General features: G+C 40.0%; 1 protein-coding gene across 3 annotated transcripts in view; it reads right to left on the bottom strand.

The window, feature by feature from the left end:
* Positions 1-24,209, bottom strand: part of ncam2 (neural cell adhesion molecule 2) — a 171,387-nt gene that overhangs the window by 52,311 nt on the left and 94,867 nt on the right. For all 3 annotated transcript variants that reach the window (XM_057336217.1, XM_057336215.1, XM_057336216.1), the window contains exon 2: positions 6,235-6,309. In XM_057336217.1, the coding sequence (XP_057192200.1) occupies positions 6,235-6,309 (75 nt within the window). The remainder of the gene's footprint in view (positions 1-6,234; positions 6,310-24,209) is intronic.

Below are 24,209 nucleotides of genomic sequence, written 5' to 3'. Positions count from 1 at the left end.
GGGGCCTTTGGCTGCACTGTGGGGAAGCGTGAGGCTGCGGCTGTGGGCAGACAGGCATGCCAGAGTATGCAACAGGACCGAGCTGCAGCTCCACCACCACGCAAGCGATGCTGAGAGCAGCGGGGTGTTATCAGTGAAGGAGCAGAGGCTGATCTGTGAGGTGTTGAAGGGGTCAAGAAGAGCTCACAGCAGCCTAATCTCAGGCTGCTAAAATGATGTTGGACCATGGAGGGGTAAAGTCTGCTTTATACATGACGTATCCGCACGAGCATGAGAATGCTCACACAGAAGGCGATGCCATGCTGCAGAGCCTCTGAATTTTTGTAACTGAATTTGAGTTACAAAATCTTAGGTCGAATCTTTGGCTGAATCTAAAGGAAGGTTGATTGAGCATGTGAATATCTGCATACCAAAAACTCAGAGGAAGAGAACTGGCGGCGTCATCCGATTGAAAGAGTTGTGAGCAAGTGTGTATGCAATCTCCGCACTGCATACCCGTAGTGACACACTTGCATACCCGATTTCACGTAATGACACACTTTAGGAAGTTAATATAGTGGGGAGTTGCGTATGGGAATATTTTCGTTTTTATTTTGGACGTGGTTTTCGACGCATGATCTCACTGCATGACATTGTCAACTTTAGTCATATAAAATAATTTCCCAAAAACAAAATTGTTGACTGTGAAAATGCTGGGTGGCTAGTGTAACGGAGGCCAGCGAGAGAGAGCTGTGCAAGTAAACCTGACTCCCAGGGATGGATTACTGACCGGGCCAATGGGGCCAGTGCCCTGGGGCCCTTGACTACCATGAGCCCGAGGGGGCCCTGGGCTTCAAGGTTGCGCCATCCAGTTTGGTACAGAAAACCCAACAACAATGAAAACAAATGCTTATCTATGTTTAATATATGGGTCCCTTAGCCTATACAAGGCCTCTGTGGATACCCTGTAAAAAATGAAATGATCAACACATGTGAATGCTCAGCTAAGGGAAAGAACGGGGCCCCGGAGCCCTTTGAAGTCATAATCCGTCTCTGCAGACTCCCCGATTTCAAGAGGTGCTCTAGTGATAGACAGACAGATTTTCATTTTTGGGTGAGCTGTTCCTTTAAAAATATTTCATTAATCTGGGGGCAGAAAAAGCATATTTAGGCTACTGTACATTTATGAAACAGATTTTAATTTATAATATAGATCCTGCTAATGGGATCAAAGGCGTGTGAAACATGACTATAACTGCTGCGTCCCAATTCACTTACACTATCACTAATGTTGCACTAAATGTAATGTTTACGGTATACTTACTTATTAATTTAGTGAAGAATCTTTTATTTAATTTTATTAATGCAGTGGAGTGTCACTAAACTTCGCCCTTTCGCGATGAGTTGTGGGTAATACCAGTCGTTAAAGTCAGCATGAAGCGGAAGTAGCAATTGTCTTTTTTTCCGTATCGTGACACACACCCGGCTAAAACGACTTCTGAAATGAGAAAAAAATGTAGGGCGGGACTTGAAATTTTGAAATGCCAGTTTGCAATCTGTCAGTCATTGCAGCCCCTCCCTCGCGCCATTCCTCGTGACCAGAAGTGAAGAGAGGTCGTTTTGAGAGGGGGAGGAGGTTAACGTTTTTGATTAAAGATTACAAGTTCAAAATGAATTTTTAAAAAATAATGATGTGCACGGATAAATAATTTATAATAAATACTTCACCACTGTGTAAAATAATTAGAATGATCATTTTTAATTTCATGCCGACTTTAAAGGTGTGATGAACTGGCCTTGTTTATTGTTTTATACTGTTGTATGAGGTCTACTTATGATGTTCGCGTGGTTTTAAGTAATAGGCTATTTTCTACCCGGGTTTTAAGGGCCGGCTCAACAAACGCTCGGTTTTAATGGGCGTGCCGCATTGAAGACTTGGAAGTAAACACCAATAGCAGTTTGCGTAGTAAACTTAGTTGGAGCCTTCTGTGAGTTTGGTTAGACACGTAACATTAGGTTACACATCAGCTCTACTCTCACGGGATTAGTATTATCGGGGGTCCTCGTGTGATTTAGAAATGACCTCCCCACATCTGTATTTCATGTGGCGCATTCGCATGGGATAAGTGAAGCCTGTGATTTTACTCAAATTTACTGACTTATTTCCCGGATGTGATGGCAAGGCTTTGCGTATAGTTTGTGTAGCCTATAGTTGTATGGTGTTTAATGATATCCGTACCTGTCAGCATTTGAGAACTGGACAGAAGATCACCGTGATCGTGGGTCTCAAATGTTACGAGAGTTTCCATGATAAATAAACAATCCCGGGAGTCCCGGCCAAAACGACAGTGTTGGCAGGTGAATTGTGGATATGACCCAGCACCCGAAATAATATCAAAACAGCCTCCATGATTCGCAAACGGTGGATAAAATCTTGAAAAATTATATATGAGCCCGCCAAATCACAGAGATGCCGATTCGCACAGGACTAATATTATCACAGGACCTCAGTGTTAAAATATGGTAGGTAATTTGTGGGGGAATTTTTACTTTACAAATTACAGACATGGCCGATTCGCACAGGATTAAGATCACAGATAGAGCTGTGAATCTTCACCTGTCAGCTGCGCGTTGCACCGGTCTCGCATCTCTCATGGAGGAGCGGAAGCATAAAAGGACGAGTGACAGGAGTGAAGGACGAGAGAGGACCAGGCCTGGACATTGTGTTAAGTTTGAGGTAGCTTTCGGCCCTTTACTTTCATTTTGTGGTTGGTTTATTTTAATGTGGTTAAGTTTATTTAATGTTCGCCGGTTCCCGCCTCCTTCCTTCCTTACTTTGAACAGTATTACAGTCACGATTCGATGCATCTTGTCCGCCATTTTTGTTATTAAAAATATACAAACAATTGAACCTCTTTCTCTTACAATTTCTTTTATTTAGCAGCTTTTGAAACAAAACAATGTCAAATTACATGACAATTTGTCTGTAACAGTATGTAAACACAAACCCCTTTATAGTGCAAAGTAAATATATTATCAAAAGGACTGACAATTGATGTCCAAGAATCGCTGGTGATGGCTACTGCATTGACTCCATCACTCTGGATTTTGCCTCGTTGTATAGATCAGGAATAGCAGAATCGGTGAAGAAACTCCAAGAAGGGATTCTGTATCTTGGCTCAATGGTGTGTAGCAGGAAGCGAAAGCCAGTGTTTTCCACGATCGAGTAGGGTTGGAGATCGTTCGCGATAAATGAAGCAACTGCCCGTGTGATCTTTGCCCATTTGGAGTTCGGAGGTAAAGCTGTCTCTATTGCTTGCTTTATTGTTGGCTGCACAGATCTGTTTTGCTGGGTTGCTAATGGTAACTTTAGCTCTGAGTGAAAACGGGAGATGTGATTCCTCATATTTGTTGCGTTTCCAACGTATTTAATCCTGGTTAGACATTTCTTGCACACTGCATACCTTTTATCAAGTAAACCTTTCTCGTCTTCGTAAAATCCGAAATGTGTCCAAATGTCAGCTTTTAAAAAGGTGGGTAGATGTCTCCTACTGTGTATATACGCACATCTGACATATGTGCCAGTTACTTCCGAAGGTCAAAGGCCATTTTTATTAATATTTTAAAAGTACTTTATATATATCTTTAAAGATTTAATTTGGGCGTTTTTTTTGCCTTTATTTGACAGAGCTCTTTTCTGAGAGGACAGGAAGCGAAGTGGATGAGAGAGAGGGGGTAGGATCGGGAAAGGACCACGAGCCGGGATTCGAACTCAGGTCCCCCAGGATGCACCGGCACGATATGTCGGAGCACGAACCACTCGACCACCTGGCTCCGACAAAATACTTTATATTTAACAGAAACAACAATGTGTGGTGTTATATTTTATTTACATTTTTAAGAATCGATTATTTCATTACATGCATCGATGCAGAATCGTTTTACGTCTGCATCACGACGCCAAAATAAACGATTACTTTCCACAGCTCTAATCACAGACAACCTCTGCAATTATTACAAATGACTAGAGGTCCCCAGGTAATACTAATCACATGCGAATAGGGCTATCAGGGCATATCAAGCGATCTCTAACAAAGCAATAGTGACGCAGAGTACAAAAATGTTTTACTCACTTTTACTTTACTATTGACGGCACAGCACTGCTTTATAATTTTAGTCTTTCCGCAAATCCAGCGTCGACCTGTGCCTTGTTCACAAAGGAATCCGCGGTGAAATGAAGCGAACAAACGCCTAATGTTTTACCCACATGAGCTGGAACGTCTTTAAAAATAAACTTCAACCACACATTACTAATGTCGGAATCCGAATGAAGGTTATGCAGCGACTGTGTTCTTCCACAACCAGGCACTGACTGCACAGTATTTTGCGATCTTGAACGGCATGTTTATTGCTTGCTCGCTCTATTTGGTTCCGCGCAACTTGTGTTACTTCAGTACTGTCATGCAAGAACAAGTAGAGAAGTAGTCATTGATATTCTTCTGTGGAGGCGGTGTTCAACCTATCTAGAGCATTCCAGGACCTGGCGTTCGCTGGGCCTGGTGTCAATAACAGTTGTAATTTCAGTAACAAGGGCATTTTCAGTTCTGACACTTACAGGATGTTCGCTTGAATACGATTCCCTCTTATATAACAAAAGCTCGGGTTAAAATTGATGTCTTAATTTATGACTCCTTTAAGTGACCATGGATTCACAATTCCAATTTTCACCAGAAACAGTAGACCATCCGGGTACTCATTTCAGCATACTATGATTTTGGACATATTAATTTAGGTCGGATAGTATGCGAATTGGGACACAGCAAATGTCTCTGTGACCGCATATTTTATATTAATGCACCGAGTTGGTTGGCAACCATAAACAGTGTAGTTAGGAAAATGAACTACATTACTTCACAACAGAATTGTTTATTCCTATAATTATTAATAAAAGACTATTAAACATGGGTCTCTTTTACCATATTGATGCTGCTGCTCTTTCACAAAAGCAATAAGCCTCTCTATCCATGCATTACAGTAATTTTATGATGGCCTCTAGTGTCTTTTTGCTTCAATGGACATATGCATTGAGTGTTTATATTAGCAATGGTATATGGAACTTAATGTGCCTATTAACACGCCTTTTGCGCTCTGTCTAGCTGATTTTAACGGTAGTATGGCCCCTTATGGTAGAATCTGCTAAATGACCAAAAACTCAGCCTGGCGCACATTTCAAATCAGCATTATGATGCTTCTATAGCGTGCTTTAAATTCCACGATTAACCAAGTTAACAATCTTTAGCTTAAAGCTGCAGAGCCATACCAAAATAAAAGCACATTTAATCTGTGCCAGATATAAAATGATTTGGAGATGTGAAAATAGGAAATTCCACACGCACACCCCCACAGTCCCTGAGGCTATTTCTGAAGTTGTTTTTTAAGGGTGGCACGCAGTTTGCAGCGTAGTTGACCTGAATGTCTGCAGGGCATGTGAGCCACCTCACTATCACTGCCTGATAACGGTGTGCTAATCGCCAGCAATCTGGCTGTCGTCCAGCAGGGGTCAGCATGCATCATCCTGTTTAAAGCATGCTGTCAGGTAACGCCTGGAGCTTAAGAAGCAGAGCCCTGCAACCTGACTACAGCAGTTCAGCCATGTGGAAAAAAACAACACCACAAAACCTGCCTGACATAATCTCCCCCTCCACAAATGGATATCCATACTCATTTCCTACAGCACACCGTCTACGTACAACTTTGCATGCAGTGTGCAAGAGGAGAATGGTTTAAGAATGCAAAGAGCTGCTGTTTACACTTTACTGGTGTTAAATGATAAGCAACTGCATGGAGCCAAAGCCAGTTCTTAGGGCACACAAACATGGGGCATGCTGATGATAACCACATCTTGGTGAAAAGATATAAGGACGATTTATATTGAAAATATAAAACAAATCTGTCATCAATGACAAAATCATTGGTGGTGACATGAGTAAATGATGACAGAATTTTCATTTTGGGTGAAGTATCCCTTTAATCTTACAAATATACAATAATATTAAAAGTATCTTCCCTTACGCATAAATCACATTAAAAATGTGTTTTTCACGCTGGTTTAGCAAATGCACATGTGCAGTCTCAAGTAAACACCCGATTAGAACTACAGGGTGAGACTTGATCTTTACAGCCGTAAGAATCTCTTTCGTATTTCTACAGCCGTTAGTCTCAACTTTTTCTGTGGAGTACTGCAAGAGATCTGACCTGTGCATGTGAAGAACTTGGACTCGCCGACGCTGAGCTCCACCTTTTTTAGGGAGATTGACACCTGGAGGACACCTGGAAAACAAAGAAAAAGACAGAGTGAGAGACATCAGGGGAGGCAATCTGAAATTCAGAACACGGACAGCGAGTACAACAAGACTGCTTCACATGTTCCTTCCACAGAAATCACACCAAACCACAGGCAGCACAAAAAAAAAACATCTTTGCAAATAGGAGAGATGATAGGGTACAGGGAGACTTCTATAAGCCTCCACCTTCCAATCACTTCAATCAGGCTAGCCAGCCTGGAACATCTAGAACCTGGTGAAAAAATAAGAAATGAAAAGGACACAAAACAGACAAAGCTTTGATCTGTATTTCCGTTTTTCTTATACAGTACATGAACTGATTTTGCATTGCATTTCATTCACAAAGAAGGAAATGTAGACGTTGATAGCATCATTTATTTGGACGTGCTGAAAGCTTGTTTTAGCACCTGATTCACAAAAGGAATTATTCAACTCAGACGTATGCAATTTCCAATCTTATACTGTAAACCATAAGATGGAGGATTACATAAATTCTGCTAGCTGCGTAACAAGATGGGACTGGGACTGAATAGCATCACTACACATGTATACCTTAAAGGTGCTTTCATTTTTTATTTTATTTAATTTTTGGAGGATCTAAGGTAGTGCTGGGCAATATACCGGTTCATACCGAATACTGGTGTGTATTTTATTTTGATATGAATTTTTTATATACCGCATTATCGGTGTATGTAGTTTAAACAACGTGCGGAACACGGCGCGGCGCAACACTTTCAGGGGGTCCCTTTTCACTGTTGCACTGTGACCTGCCATTCACACAGAATGTCACACAGCGTCTTTCCATGCCGCAGCACTACTGTGTCATCATTTTTCTATATAAACATGCGCTAAACGGAGGCGTTTGGATGTTCACGTGCGTCTCGTGCACGAGCGGTAACGTTACATATTCCGTTCGCGTCACAATGGGAGGCTGAACAGCAGATGCCTGTAATGGTGGATTCACATGGTACGCGGCAGTCGTTTGTCCAGTTAATTTTCAAAGGGAAACATGCGGTAAGAGGCAAAACCGGACCGCGTCATTGGCGGAGCGGAGGCGGTGCTCGTGCATCCAAATTCCTGCAACTTCCACGGGCACGGCTCTTTGCAGCAGGCGCAGCTGAAGATAAAAATATTTTATCTTTTTGTGAACGGCAGCCACATAGGCTTAAAGGCGGCCGCCGTGCGGCAATTCCACCACTCACCGCATACCGTGTGAATCCACCATAACACAGGTGTAGCAATTGCAAGTTCGCATTACGTTATTATATTAAATATAAAACTCACGAGCAAACATCTTCAAAAAGCGACCGTGTTCCCCTCATACCTGCTCAATATAAGCATATAACATGATGTGTTTTTAGTTTTAACTGTTTCTCTGTATGCTATGATGAGAAATAAGGGTCAGTAGAGGAAGGAGGATTGACAGCGTTATGCGATCGCTTACCCCTCACATATCTAATCTAAGCCTTTGTTTTAAGATAAAAAATATGATTTCAGGAAATCATGAAGCCATTGTGACTATGCAAAACACAGCAGACATCACATGCATGTTTTAATGGTAAAATTGTTACTATTTTGTATTCAACTATTCAGACAGACCATGGTATTAATTTTCGGGTGGGTTCTCGGTGCTCCTAACTCTTGAAGTTGGGAGCACCAGTGCTACCAATGAAAAAAGTTAATTTCGAGCACTGTTCTCTATTTATTTGCTTAAATATTATGTATGCAAGTTACATTTGCATGCTATTCAGTTGTTCAGGGGAAAGGAATTGTTAACATTGTGTAGTTACAAGTTATTTTCGAAATTTGCATAATTAAAAGGTTCTGTATTTTGACTGCAACTGTCATGCATCCTGATTCTTTCACTTCATCGTGAGTGCCACCTCTTTATAAACAGCATAATTTTGTGGGACTTACAAACCTGTATAATACTAGTGTGGAATGTTTCTACAATATTCACTCACCATGACAGTATAAAAGGGCACTTTAATTCAATCAACTGCAGTATTTCCTCTCTCAATCAGTAGAAAATGTGGTTTAAAAAATACCATCATGTACCGGGAAACCGCCATAAATCTGGAAAATATACTGTAGCACTAATCTAATCTAATCTATATTATACATAACTATGTCTTCAGAGGTGTATAAAGATCTTACATAATGAAGCGTTATAGTTGTATTACCTTAGAATGAGCTATTTCTATCTACATACACCGCGAGTCCCCTTGAATGGAATTCAACATATTGTTTCTACAGTAGCCCTAAATGGACAAACTGCTCTAAAGAGTGCGTTTCGTAAATATTTTATCTCCTTTGGCAAAGAAGCAAAAACGTGACAATATCTTAGTACTGTGTCAGCCACTGCAGTGCTAAGAAAGCGATGGGTGGAGCGAGCCTTTGGTTGCAATTCGCAAACTCACCACTAGATGCCGCAAATTTCATACACTGGACTTCATAAAATGCACAAAGTGCGCTTGACTGCATGAGACATTTGGAAATATGCTCTGTTACAAAATCATTTGATCATTATTCACAAATAAGTTTTTATATAAAATTCTGTTTACTACCTGCTTTCCACAAAAAACAATACACTGGCACAAGCAAATAGCATTGACTTTTGTGAATTAAGTAAAATATACAATTAGCCTCATTTGCATAATAGAGGCATGTTAGCAATGACATTATTTTTAAATGACTGACGACGCAATAATTTAAATCATTGCACAACAGCAGTTCATTTAACACCTCTTTAAACTGAAGTGTGGGTATGTAACATATTTTGCATTGAAATACACAGTACAGGTAGCACTATTAGTGTCTTTTCAATGCAAAGCATCACTCCATCATCAGATTGAAGAGATTCAGTTTTGCACATGTGCATTACACCCACTCATTCATATGCTCTTCTACCTGCAGAGCCAATCATACAGAGAAGACAGCGGGAGGTTCCTTGTTAAAGCCGTCTGTGGATCTGAGGCTCATGTGAGGGTAGCAGAGCAAATATGACCGAGCGAACACGGGTGAGCGAGTGAACATGAATGTGTCAAACGGCCAAAACTTCAGCTGTAGATGTCCATCCGAGAAGTTAAGGATTTTAGCACATCGGCCTGTTGCAGTCAAGAGCAATCAGGACATGCAGGCACCCATTTTTACATTTCTAAAGCACACACACACACACACACACACACACACACACACACACACACACACACGGAAACACACACTCACAGGGGAAGCACTGGCATCTGGCATAATGATTAATTACAGCACAGTGGGGCTGGACCTAGTCATCTGGATGGAGACAAGTCTGAGGGTATGTAAGCTGCTGCCCATAGCAACCAGAATATAATTACTCCCCAAGACTACTTATAAAAAACAAGCCCTCTCATTAACTTTTTTCTCATTATTGTACTGTTCAAACAATGCTGCATATTCAGTGTCATAAGCTAATGAATACAATGACTGTAATGTAAAAATAATCGAAAACGTGTGTTTTGAAAGCATGAAAAGTTTCCAGCTATAAGGAGACTGTTTGGATATCACGTTCATTAAACATTGCTAAGTGAGCACAGAGGACCTTTGGCAAAGTCTGCGTGCTATACTCAATCAGACTCGCACTCCTGGAACACATTTCCATGTGTTTGATTTCTCCTGAAGCAGAATTCACCTCAAGAAATGCAAGCGTCAAAGAAACTGCATAATTCACGAATATAAACATTGATCTGGTAAAGTTTGTACGCACACTAATATACAAAGACAAGTATAGTACAAACCACGCCATGAATGGCAGAGGTGAATCATGTCTACTTTTAATTATATAAACAGCTACATTGTAGATGCTATTTATACGCTCTTAGACATCCGATCTTTCTGAAAGACTCTTAACTTCCTGTTAAATCTTAAGATCTGCTGGCTTGATCAGGAATAGGTTTGGGTTATCTTTGACAACTTCCCTCCAGGACTGAGACTAAACGTAATTAAAGCAATTAATTACTTCACGCCCACACGAGACTCTGATTAAACCTAACTGTCTGTCAGCCAAATAATCTCATTAAACTGATATGAATCAACAGTCACTGGAGCAAAAATAAAGAACACCAGTTTTTCTCTCGAATTCGAAAGCTGAGATAAGGAGGAGAAAAACAAAGAGGACACGGACGTGTCAGCGCACAAATATGGAAGATTCAAAGTGCTGCTATTACATGGATCTGTTTTATGCAATCTAACGCACGTTTTTTGTGCGTGTCTCCATGACACGCAGGCGGGAATCAGAAAAGAGTTGCGAGATGAGGTGCCAAAGCAATTAGATGCGCAAACCCACAGCCAGCACAAGCTGTGCCAAAGTAAAAATGCAATGTCCAAAAATATCAACACCTGCTAACATATAAAAAAATGTAACCAAGATACAGCAGAAATTTGTGTAACTGACAACTAAAAGCATGATGAATAGTGCAATGTGAAAGAATGTTAATCACATGACCAATGAAAAACACAAATCAATGAAAGCCTAAAGTGCAGACATAACAGCTTTGCTGTAATTTTGTAGTGCTTTTGCATTCTGAACAAAGTGTGCTGTGTAGACACAGTAAGTTAGCGGTAATTAAGCAGGCAGCAGTGTAAAGCCCCCGGGCTAAATCAGCCACTTATCCATCCACTATGGAGCTCTAGATCAGTGGTTCTCAAACTGGGCGCCACAAGATGGATCCAGGGGGTCCAAAGATTTTGTCGCATTTTATGAAAGATAGAAATGTATCATAAATATTATGCAATCAAACATCAGTAAAATAAGCCCATCAACCAAAATAATTGATGTTCCAGCATTGTATACCTGAATATGTTTTTGGTTCAATTAAAATTCTAAGTTTAATATTGTATCTCTTTATTTGGGGGGCCGCAAAACGATGCACCCTACACAAAGTGGGCCTTACCACGAAAAGGTTTGAGAACCACTGCTCTAGATCTCCTACCACCGATTAACACTCTTTCACGTTGCACTATTCATCATGCTTTTAGTTGTCAGTTACACACATTTCTGCTGTATATGGGTTACTTTTTTTTATATGTTAGCAGGTGTTGATGTTGATAGAGACAAATCACAAATCTGCTTTGAATGAGTTCCTTCTAAAGAATTAAGGAATGAGTCAACCCTATGAATCAGGCTCTAATTCACAAAATTTCATGTGTGTGTACAGGTGGAGCCTCCATTGTGGGATCCAGATGTCCCCACAAAGAGTGAACCTAAAAAGCACTTACAGTATACTGATGGGACCAGCCGGCGGTACCCATGGGGGAAATTGATTAATAAACATACTAAATAATGATGAAAAAATTGTAAAAATAAGGGTTAGGTTTAGTTCACCCAAAAATGAAAATTCTGTCATCACTTTCCTCTTGTCATTCAAACCTGTATGACTTTCTTTCTTCAACAGAACACAAAATAAGATATTTCAAAGAATGTTGGTAACCGAACAACGTCAGCACCCATTCACTTCTATTGTATGGACACAAAACCAATGTAAGTGAATGGGTGCCGGTTAACAACATTCTTTAAAATAACTTATTTTGTGTTCTGCAGAAGAAAGAAAGTCTGGTTTGGTTCTATCCATCCATCCATCCATCCATCCATCCATCCATCCATCCATCCATCCATCCATCCATCCATCATCCATCTAGAGATGGATGTTATGTTTATTTGTGTATGTATTTTTTTGTTTATTTTGTATGTATAAGTGTTACTTATATGGCACAAACACAACCAAGCACTAAACGTGTGTTTTTAAATACATAAATACATATTTTCCCATGAGTGATTCGTTAACATTAAATGAAATTACTTTAAAAGAACATTTTGCTAAAATGACTTCCCACTACTCAATGCTCGCAGTGAACCCACACCGAATGCACTCTGTTAACACCATACAACTTGTTAATTGGGAGCAACAGTCAATCACTTCAAGTTACCGACTTTATTCACATACGATGAAATATATGTAGGTATGTAAGGTTCTTTCACGTAAGCATTCCTCTTTGAGTGGTTACCGCTTCATTCAGAGACTGACCCTGTCCACCTCCTCTGAATTCACTTCTTGATGGTATAGAGCATTTTCAAAGCCATCTCTCCCCTGACATAAAACTAGATTCTACCACAGAGCTAAATTAAGTGCTAGAGAGAAAATGCCTACATTGGCCTCTCTCTTCCACCTGTCACTTCCTGTGCATTCCCTTCACCTGAAATGTCACGGTAATGACAGGTGAAAGATCTTTTTCTGTCCTCTCTGCCTGCTTACTTCTCTCTCAGGGGAAATGATCAAGGTGGAGACTACTGATAACCAAAAAAATAACCAACCAACCAACCAAAGTTACTCTGGCGGAACACAGACTGGATGGACCACATGAGGAACCAAAACAGAATCTTAAGGATCTATTCCGATAAAACTTTTGACAAACCCAACCCTCAAAAATAGTCCATGGATGAGCACTTTCCCAAGGTGCTCTGAAAATCACCAAAATAGATTCAAGCAGCAAAGGGTCAAGCTCTTGAGAAACTCCTATAAATAAAGCCAAAGGAGAAATAAGCATGAACTCCTTCTCTTGGAGAAAGCTGTTGGGATTTGGAGGTTAAGATTTCATTGTGCAGGAATTCAGTCCCACTCAATGTCTAGTCTGTATTTATTATCATAAAGGAATTGACTTAACCTCGGCTGACTTTCTTAAATAAGGCAGACACTGTGCTTGGTGTCTTTTCTGTACGGTGGGGGACAAGTCTTATCTGCTCCAACTCAGAGGCTGGATGCAAATACTGCGACTAATAAAGATATGCATGGTATAAGCGCAACTCTTATGTTTAACAACCTTAACCCACGCTACACAAGAAAAACCACCCCCAATGTAGATAGCAATGGCCAAATGTGCTTATCCAGACTAGCCATGACCTACCATTAACTTTAAATCCATTATTTTTCCCATTTGTTACACTGTATTGACAGTTTCGCAAGATATAATGACAAAATGGTATGATTTTAATGCATTTGCCTTCCACCTCCCAAACAAGTCTGACAAGAGCATGATGGGTAGTGTTTACTTGTGTTCTGGACTGAATTCAGATTCAAATGAGATTATATGTGAAATAGAGACACATGTTGGAAATGTTAATTGTTTTCGTTCTCCCTGCTGTCCGGGTCCTGCTGTGTTAATTAAATGCGAAGACATTGCTGCTTATATTGTGTAATGAGATGTGCTGTTCTTCTCTCTGGGATATTAATCTGACAGCAGACTAAACATGAAGAGAAAACCAAAAACATAAAACTGATCAATTATAAACTTTTTTACCATGGTCTCAAGATCCTGCACCTGAGAGTTACTGTGTACCCATCAAAATATAATGCAAGGTGTTAGATTAGGCGATATTTACAGGACGGGAAGAGTGTTAACTATACTACATCCTGTTAGAAGCACTGCTACTTATTTCACTTGCCAAGAGGTTAGCCAAAAAGAAAATCATTTACAAGTTTTATAGGTTCTCTGTGTGCATTTTAGCGGCATCTAGCGGTGAGGTTGCGAATTGCAACCACGGCTCACTTCACCGCTCACCCCTCCCTTTCGAAGCACTTTCGAAGGGCTGACACAGCACAAAGATGTCGTCACGTTTTGCTTCTTTGCCGAAGGAGATAACATACTGTTTTTACGAAACGCTCTCTGTAGAGCAGTTTGTCTGTTTAGGGCTGCTGTAGAAACAACATGGCAAATTCCATGCAAGGGGACCCGCGATGTATGTAGATAGAAGTAGCTCATTCTAAGGTAATAAAAACATAACGCTTCATTATGTAAGGTCTTTATACACCTCTGAAGACATAGTTATGTACATTATATTGCATTTCTGTCAAAAGATCGTCGTCCTTAATCTTACACATTGCACCTTTAAAGATACTGTGCCAAAACTATCCTGTTTAACTCTATAGGTTAACAAGAGGGTGGAAAATGTGAGGTCATGTAGAATAAAACTAAATTATGGATGTATGACTGGTACAAGAGACCCTAAACATTTCAAAGGTAATAGAGTGGTACAACGTGTCTGATTTAAGTAGGCCTTAAAGAGACCGAATATAAAATATTATGAAGTCTATTTGTAACCTCCTCCATCACTTTTAGTCATGTTGACCTAAAACAGTACATAAAACAGAATTTACATGTAATACAATCATGGTGTTTAATATTTTATTGATATGCTAATATTGGTGTTTAATATATTATTAATATGCCATTCCCTAGATTTCACTTTCGACTCACTTATTTAGTTGAACAAAACATGTCTGTTTATGCTTAACATCACATTTTTACCGCTTATTGCGAATGCCAGCTCAAAATATGTTCAGGCTTAAAACCCCTACATTTTAATGGACACAAAGTAATTCTTTGGAGCATTTTTCTTTTTCAATGAGCTCCGAATAGATTGACTTAAGCCGGCTCCTCTGCAGACACACTGTTGATGTCTCTCACTGTCTTCAATACTGTCAGTGCCAGAAGGACTGTGCTATTTGTCATCCCCACACAAACAGTGCGATATGCTCACCACGCTTGTGTAGCACCGACACAAATAAATACATTTCACTCTTCAATCTTCTTTCTCACACCCCGCTGACAGTCTATCGTTTCAACCCTCCACAAAAATGAAACCTGTCACTACGATACATTCCTTTATCCCCTTCACGTTTGTGAGCACAACTCACTTTGCTGTCCACTGTGCCTGCAAAACATCATATTGAGATCATGCTGACCAAAGTTGTGATTTTCAAATGCAATATGATAAACATCTCTAATGGTGGCTCCAAAGTTATACAAAATACAAATATCACACCGAAACAGCAGCTCTCTTGTTAAATGGTGTCCAAACTTCAACACAAAAATGTATTCACTCTCATGTTGTTCAAAACCTGTGTATGATTTTTCTTATGTGGAACCATTTGAGAAATGGTCTATACAATGGAAGTCAATGGGGACCGGTGTTGTTTGGTTACCAACATTCTTCAAAATATCTTCTTTTGTGTTCTGCAGAAGAAAGACAGGTTTGGAATGACATAACGGTGAGTAAATGATGAAAGAATTGTACTTTTGTTGTGAACTTTAATATAGATATAGACCCCAGTTTTCTTTGCATTCACACTGTATTCACACAAACCTCTGGTCCACTTTAGTTTGGCCTTTCTAGGGTTTCAATTGTTACATTGAGGCCACTGAAAACACAACATTAACATCACACTTGCTTGCTGTATATGTGTAGTATACTACAGAGAATCGAGCACTGCCCTTTGGAAGCCCACCGTGCAAGCAGACTAAATTTAATTAAATTTCAGTCCTTTGTGGTTTTGTGGTAATAATCGCACATTGCCGTATCGCATATATCATATTTTGTTCAAATTAATTACGCACCCCTACTTCCTGCCCATACAGAAGGGCCTGCGAAGACCCCTGAAGACCCCTGCAATCAGTGCCGTGGCTAACCGATAAAGAAATAAACGTGCAAGTGCTTTCTTCTTTGTAATGGTAATTGAACAGTTTGTAGAACATCAAAAAGGAAAGGATGTAAACACAGCGACAGCGTGCCGACACTCCCAACAGATCCATTGCTATGTCACCCGCGTTCCCCGTGCTGGGATACTGTCAGTAAATATTAATAAGCCACTACATCAACCGAGGGTGGTCCCCTGTCACCAGATTAGCATAATCAGTGCAGTTAAAATGGCCGCCCTCCTCTGAGCAGGGGGAGGATAATGAAGCTGATTGATTGTGCCCTCGTACTGCCTGTGATGTACGGCAAAGTCACTAGATCCCGCGCTGTCGCCGCATGATTTGTGGGGCAGGGACTCATGGGGTACGAACGAGGCCCCTCGGGGGACGAGTGCGATGCCAATCATCCCGGACACTGATTGGATGGAACGCAGACCACCCGGCGTTCAGGCTCGGGTTACGTGGAATGTTTGTTTTTGTATAAGCTGATTGCCACAGTTTGATTTCAGTGCACACCAGTCAACCAATCAGATGAGAGCACACCTCGGAGACGGCTAAGGAACGGTCATCAACAGAGATGAGATCATCACGGAAAGGATCAACTCAGATTAGGCATGGAAAACTCGATTAGTGTGTTATTCCTGTTTCAATTACATCCTTAATCATATTTAAAGTTCAACAGCTGTTTTTTTAACATTAAATGGATTAAGGTAGATTTACTTCAGACACCGCTGTGAGGTTGGCCAACAGGATGTGATGTCACGCTTTACTCACGGTTTCTGGTTTTAATATGTGTTTGAAACAAGCATTGAAACATTGATTAGGGCTGTCAATTGAACATTCATTTTCTTAGGTTAGTTATAAATACTATAAAAAAAACGAAAGTTTGTATTATTACCGTAACACACAGCTCAAGGTACATGACATTAAAAAATGACAGCCGAACACATCTATGACAAGCTCATAGACCACCTTAAAAAAAACGAAACGTCAAAACATGTACGGATGTATATACTTTTGCTTCCGCTGTCGTGCTTTTGTTTATATATAAATGGAATTTAATGGAGCATAGAGTTTTCACAGCTTTAGGTGAAATAATAAAACAGTGGGATACTTTCCTCACCATTGCTGCTAAATACCTATCTTATTGGAAGACGTTCCACTACACAAGCCGAGTGTTTCTGAGGCCCATGTGGAGATAGTATATAACAGACGAAGCCCTCGTATTACTTGTCTGAAGCAACAGGGGGCCATTAGGATCTGATAACTGCATTCACAGGCACAGTTGTCATACAGGAAAAGGGTCCAGATGGCGAGACAAGGGTTTGAGCTTTGCTCTTCTGGTACATCTGCATCAGGAGAAGGCAACAGGGTCTGACTCGGTTTAAAGAGAAATGCTATTCAGAATGTTTATTCATACAGTAAATACTGACAGATACTGTAACCAGTCACAGTCATCATTAGATTTTAACAAGTTATGGAATTTTAAAATGTTTGACTTCAACCCCAAAACATTATGAATACAATAGGGTTGGTACAATTCTTGTTCCGACAGATAAAAGCTTAATTTTTCTTAATCTTAAAATTTCGACAGGCTGTAGTTACAGAACTATTGATGACAGTGTAAAAATCTTTCATTGAATACCCATTTTTGATCATCACATTGATAATCTGATCTGGATATATTTGGGTGGGGGGGGGGGGTCGCTTTTTGGAGGCCCCTTACTGTCTATGGCTGTGATGTCTCTGGTACTTTGCACCTGAGATGATTTTTTTTTTTTGACAGTCTGTAACCTTTTATAAAAATCCACAGTAACCTTTTCAAATATAATAAAAGCGTAAACAAAAAACCTCAGACGGTAGATACACAGACAGATACACAGAGAAACAAAGACACAAAAAAATGGAATTGAAAGATGGAGATCTGTCTAAGGAACTCCTTATGACTTTTAGAGGACATCCCAGACATCATCCCAAGAGAGATGTATCAACATTCAGACGTGATATGAAATAGAATATACAGTGTTATCTTAGAGGCATAATTACCCTCTCAGAGAAGCCCGCAACAGGAGTGACCTCGGCCTTCAATGTGAAAAAAAAAACACAAACTCATCTTCATCACTTTATTGACTCTATGCGGCTGGGCCTGCGCTCCTCTCCAAACAAAGGACGGTGTTTGTTTGATCGTAATATCTCTACTTGAAAACACCTGCCCGGCAACAGCGGCACAGACCATGAAAATACTCGCAATCTGGGATGTGTCCAGAGCTTACTATAGTGCAGTGAGATATTTTGGTATTTATGTGTGATGGAACTGCCTCTTTAGATCTATTTTTATGGGACCAGAGACTGTTGAAGTAGATGTTACTCACTCCATCCTCTTGAGGATTTAATAAAATTCTCAGCTCATCACTGCAGACAACCAAGCCAAATTGTTACTGTTATTGCCCCGATTCTGCTTTTACTAGTTCCATCGAATTCTGAGCAACAAGCGCTTTATGAGCCAACTAGGCAGAAAATAAGAAAGCACGACATGCTGCCAATCAAACGGCATGATTAAATACAAGTAACTCATGTACGGATGCATCTCTGAGACAAAAACAGGGATTTGAGTGTCCTAGAAACTTGTAATGAAGTGGCGGGGCTGTCAGGAGACAACTCTCAACAGCTGCTTCCTTTGTTATGATCCAACGAATTTGAGAAGCATATGAATATTCAATTACATCCTTCTTAATGCAAAATACAATTAAGTGGTGTTAAATTTGCATGATGAAATGGCTGAACAACATACAGTTATGGGGTAAAAATCAAGGAGAAAAACGGATGTTTTTTGCATTACTATGTAATGCATAAAACTAACCAAAGGTGGCACCTATGAGCAAATCAAAGCAAAACAAAAAAATTAGGGGCTTTAGTACTTTGGAAAGTACCCTTTTGCTAAAATTATAGGGGCCAATTGGACATGTCCAAAAGCAATTATGTAGGATCTAACTAATAGGATAACTAATTTGTTTATGTGTCAAAATATGTCATAAAAATAACTACGCCACAGATATACTTTTGCCCTCTCTTGAATCAAATATTTGATCATTTACTTTATGCTGTATGTTGACCAAAAAGTTCTCTAAACAAAAGGGGCCAGAAACAATTTAAACAATTTAATTCATAAAAATCCACAAAATCATTTGAAAAAATCCTGATTTAAAAAACGTAAATGTACAGACAAACAATACGAGGTCAAAAGTCTCAAAAAGCCAAAGTGGTGAAATGAGGCTAAAGAAAAGACAAATATTCTCAGATTTTTATATCAATACACCCATTAGTACCAACACTCTTCTTAAGACAAGTTAGACACTATTACAGTCACGCCGCGTAAGTGTCACTTATCGCTCTAAAGGGCTACTTGACAGAGTAATACACCAGACTGTTACAAAATGTCTCTTTAACACCATACGCAATCCACTATGGAGGTGAATAACTGAAAAGACTCAGCACCCTAAATAGACTTTGAAGCCGTAAATGGATGCTTGGCTTACACGACGCGAGTGTGGTTTTGGGCCAGCGTTCAGGACGAACGGTCAATCCATCAGGCTAATAGAGAGAGAGGCGAGCGAAGGAGAGAGGCTTGTGTGAGTCTGACGGCGCTCCAGGACGCCGATGCACAGCGGCGCGTGACGCGCAAGGCCGGCTCCATCTATCTTCCTTTCTTGCTGGGTGGAAAAAAAGGCCTTTCCAGATAATTTTCTGTCATAAGGATTTTGGAGTACCAGTATGCTGGAACTAAATTAAAGTGATGTATGATGGAACAAAGAAGAAACTACGGGGGCTGTCCAAAAACACCCCGTTCACATGCATACAGAATGAAAATTAGCAATGATTAATATATTCCACGAGTTAAAGCATCCAACCGAGTGAGTAGCATCGGGACGGTCATGTGATCTCAATATGGTGTCCCTCTACGAGGTGACCGAGTAAAATAAAATATGCTTTTCTATGCCTCTGCTAGGACTGAAGGCTTCATCAGTGTGTATCATTTCTCATGTTTTTCAAAGGAATCAATTATTTCTTAGAGCTACAATCTGTAACTTGTAACTTAAAAAAGAAGCAAAATCCATTTTTGAGCAAGTGCATAAAAAACTGTCTCCAATTCACAATGGTAAGCTTATAATAAACTTAAAAAGTCAGTTTGACGTCATTCGACTTCAACCCACATTAAAGTAAGTATGTAAAGTAACCTGCAATTTTATGCTTCAAACAGAGATAAAAACATAATGGAGAGGAAAAAGTTAAATACTGTAATTTTCATATTCAAACATTTTAAGGATACAAAAACTATATCTGTAATTTGGACAAAGCATGCCTGAATATCTGTACACAGCACACGATACATAAATTGTTCATGTCGACTTTAATGCCTATGACCAGAGCTACTTCTTGCAGAAGAAAAAAAAGGCTTTTGGTTGCCCTGCAGATCACAAATTAAAAACGAGTATCAACACTGAAGGAGAGACTGCATGAGACCCATAGACAGCACTGAGATACCGTGACAGTTTCATTCCTCTGTTTTATTAACCGCTTCAGCCTCCCTCTCCGAGACGGATATTAGCAGTAAAACCTCCGTTATCCCTGCTACGACACCTCTTTTATTTACCATCTCTCAGTCCACACTGTCAGGGAACGAAGCCGAGCGGAGGACCCGGTCTGCGCTGAATCACGACACAGACAGGCAGATCTCATTTCTGACACCTGTTTCGATCAGGCCGCCCAGAAACGCATTTAAAGATTGCGGGGAAGCAAACGAGGATTGAATCATGAAGAGCTTCTTTAGATCACATCGTCACGTACAGCTTTCAAACAAAACTTATTTATAACACCCCCCCCATGGGAAACCCAACCGTGCTGTGAAACCCCCAGAACAGGTGTGCTGGTTTAATAAAGGGGGAGTGTGTGAGAATTAGAGAGTCATGAATCAAACGGATCTAGCATTCCATCTGCAAAGAGCAGCGTAATGCGGTGGCAACAAAGCCATGTGTGCCTGCAGTACTGTTTGCCTTCTGTAGATGCGATGTGGTTTTTTATGAGTCGACTATTCACCCAGGATTAGGGGTTGGGATTCGAGCTGGTGAGTCAACATGTCCCTTATAAAAATGACTTATGATACGCTGCAGCATCAGTCTTTGTTGTTGCTGACAAGTTCAATGCTGTGTTGCCAAAAAGAATGTCTATGCATCTTAGATTATGCTAGTGAGAAAAAAAACATGCATATTTATATTTATGGATTCATACATTTTGGACTGTCACAAAAATGTCAAACTCTCAGTTTCAGAGTAGTTTTTGGGTATGTTTTTTGGGGAGGATTTTGGCCTCGTTGTGTGAACAATTTACTGTAAGTTTAATGTGATTTTTTAATATAAAGGTGGTTAACACAAAAATACTAGGAAAACGCAAAGGGCAATAGTGTTTTTAAGGACAGAATATAGTTAATTTTGCAAGATCTAAACAGCGGTACAGAAGCACTTCCTGTTTCAGTTTTTTGGATTCTTTACAAGAAACTACATTAGAACAAAATACCACTCATTTAAACTGATTCCAAATGTAACATCTTTAAAGGAATAGTTCACTTTAAAATTCAAATGTCATAATTCACTCACCCACATGTCATAAACGTCGTCGGTGTGTTTATTTCTTCTGTCAAAAACAAACCGATGCTTATGAGGAAAGCTTTCCAGGGTTTTTATTCACATAATGGACTTCAACAGCTGATGGTTAAGGTCCAAATTTCAGCTTCGTCGTAGCTTCAAAAAGGCTCTACACGACACCAGCCCATGAATGTGTGTCTCGACCATTGCTGTTTACGTCTTGCAAAATGGTCTTTTTCATGAATTTTATATTACAGGGTCTCTGGGTTGCGTAAGAGCCTAAGAGAGGACATAACGTCTGCTAAGCAAACTCTGAACATCTCAGATGGCAGCAGTTTTACTTTACATAATTCCAAATTTTGGCCCTTATAGATTATCAAACAAAGTTGAAGATGCAGAGCTACACTAGTTTGTGGACTGAGGAATTTTCCTCCTGCTGTCGTCATGTACAGAACAAGTGCGGCACAGAACAGCCCCGATCCCTTGTGGTGCTGCCTCAACATTCCCTAAGCATTGCACAAACATTTAGGCAAACTATACACAAATAAGACAGCTGTGGCAGAACATTAATAGGATGCCTGGCAGGGGAATATAAAGCACCATGAGAGAGTAGTACTGATAAGACCTTATGTTTATGACATAATTACACCCCATAATGTCCCTGGCTAATAATTATGAGTTGTGAAACCAACAAATCTTACCAATGGGTAATTAATAATTACAACAGGCTCATTCCCCGTGGCAACCCCTGTCCCTCTTCATCATTGTGAATTATGGATTACGACCTGTGGGGAATTGTTTATGGAAAGAAAAAATCGGGGAGACGTTAAACCAGTCTTAGCAACATGAATGGACCACCCACAATCCTTTGCAAACCCTCTGATGTATATTGAAGACAAAATCGGAAAAGATGATCCATGTATAGTAAGCACTAACCTGAATGGCTAATTTCTACAAGGAAGGACATACAGATTTTGTTTAATGTACTATACATCTCTACATATCTTTATTTAACGGCGTATTTTCTAATTATTTTTTCATATTACATTATTATTGATCAGTTTACTTTACATGTCAAACAAATGGCTCGTCCTAGCAGCACTAACTGGGCGGTTCTTGGCCATTTAAAGCAGCAGAGCTTTGGCAAAGTGAAAGGTCTGGCTACCTGAAACTAAATTGAAACAAACAGTGAAGGAAAAAGGGCGAGCAATCTGTGAATGAATAGAAAAGAAGTTTCAAAAAGTTTCACAGAAGAGGTTTGAAAGAAAACAGATTTCTGTTCGTGGATAAGGTGAAAGCAAACCTCTTCTGTGAAAGGCAAGAAGTTGTCTAAAATGCCAAGCAAGGCCTCAATAATAGATACGTTTCAGACTTTACCTTCCAAAGGAATTGTACCCACTTGGCAAAAAAGCATGCATTTTTAATACAACCCAAATACAGGCCTCTTGCGATAGTCTACAACACATCATGTTTAATAAGCGCCACTTCTCAAGGCATTTAACAGCACAGGGCGTCAATTATTCATGCCAATCTTCAATATCGTGATGTCCCCGCACGGTTCTGCACATCTCTGAATCAATGACATTCTCTGCAAGTCTTTCATTTTCCACGAAGCGCTTTGGAATGGAAACAATCACCTTATTACAACCCAGACACTTAAAGTGAATCTGCAATTGGCAACTCAAACTACAGTCCCTTTTAATGCCAGAGTTTACTTCCTTAAATTCAAGCTGTTAACCTGTTTTGCCCTCCTGTGACTATACACTCTACCCAAAATGCATTGATCATCACGGGGATGGGACCTGCGTTGCCAGTACTGAGAAATGGGACAGAATAAATGAAAAGAGGTTTAATAATAACTGAATCGATTTTGAATTTAATGAAAATGTGCCTTATCAGCAGAGCCGTGCCAGGTCTGGGCCGGTACAATGAGTCTGGACTTCCTCTTTGCTGTAATGTATGGCATGCTAACAAATAGCTCCACCAGGGTTGGCCATCTAAAGACACAAAATTGCTGAGTCAGATGCAGAAAAGCAGTAATCAACTTTACGTTACACAGTACACACAGGGTTGCATTTTATCATGAATGAAAGTCAGTTTGTCCCCAAGTGAGCTCTTGGTCAATCCGCCAAGCTTGACTCCTTCAAAACTCTACGAGGTGCAGCTAAGCTACTGTAACTGTACCAAGCGAGGTGTACTTGAGCTGAGGGGCGGCATGATTTTTAGTTTCGTGAACACAGAATTATGAGTCAAAGCTGCTGTGAGGTGGAAAAGGAACGCTGTCTCTGAATTTCACCATATAGCTGAACAGTCGCTCCACAGGGCACAAGAAGAAAGCGAGAGTAAACTGCGGGGGAAAAAATGTAGTGTAAAACTTCTAGAGGCACTTGTCAAAAAAGACTGCTAGTTATGACAATAGTAGCAGCTGAGTCTGCAGTCTGCTGAGGCTTTTTTACTGTTTTTGTGCAAATGCAGCTTAATGCAATTCGAGTCTTATGAGGCAAAAGTTTTGCGAGGAATGAGAAACATATGAAGAACCATAATGTAGTAAATATTCTCCAATAGAGCCTACAGTCTAAATTTTACTGTAAGAAAACAAACATTTTTTCAGAGGTAATCACATGCCTAAAAAAGTTCAAGGAACAGTTCACCCAAAAATGAAAATTCTGTCTTCAATTACACATTCTCAAGTTGTTAAATTTCTTTGTTCTGATGAACACAGTGAAAGATATGTGGAAGAATG

The sequence above is a fragment of the Triplophysa rosa genome, linkage group LG6 (genome assembly GCF_024868665.1).
Source record: "Triplophysa rosa linkage group LG6, Trosa_1v2, whole genome shotgun sequence".
NCBI classification, from domain to species: Eukaryota; Metazoa; Chordata; class Actinopteri; order Cypriniformes; family Nemacheilidae; genus Triplophysa; species Triplophysa rosa.
The sequence above is the reverse complement of the archived record's forward strand: the minus strand, read 5'-3'. Positions and strand labels throughout refer to the sequence as shown.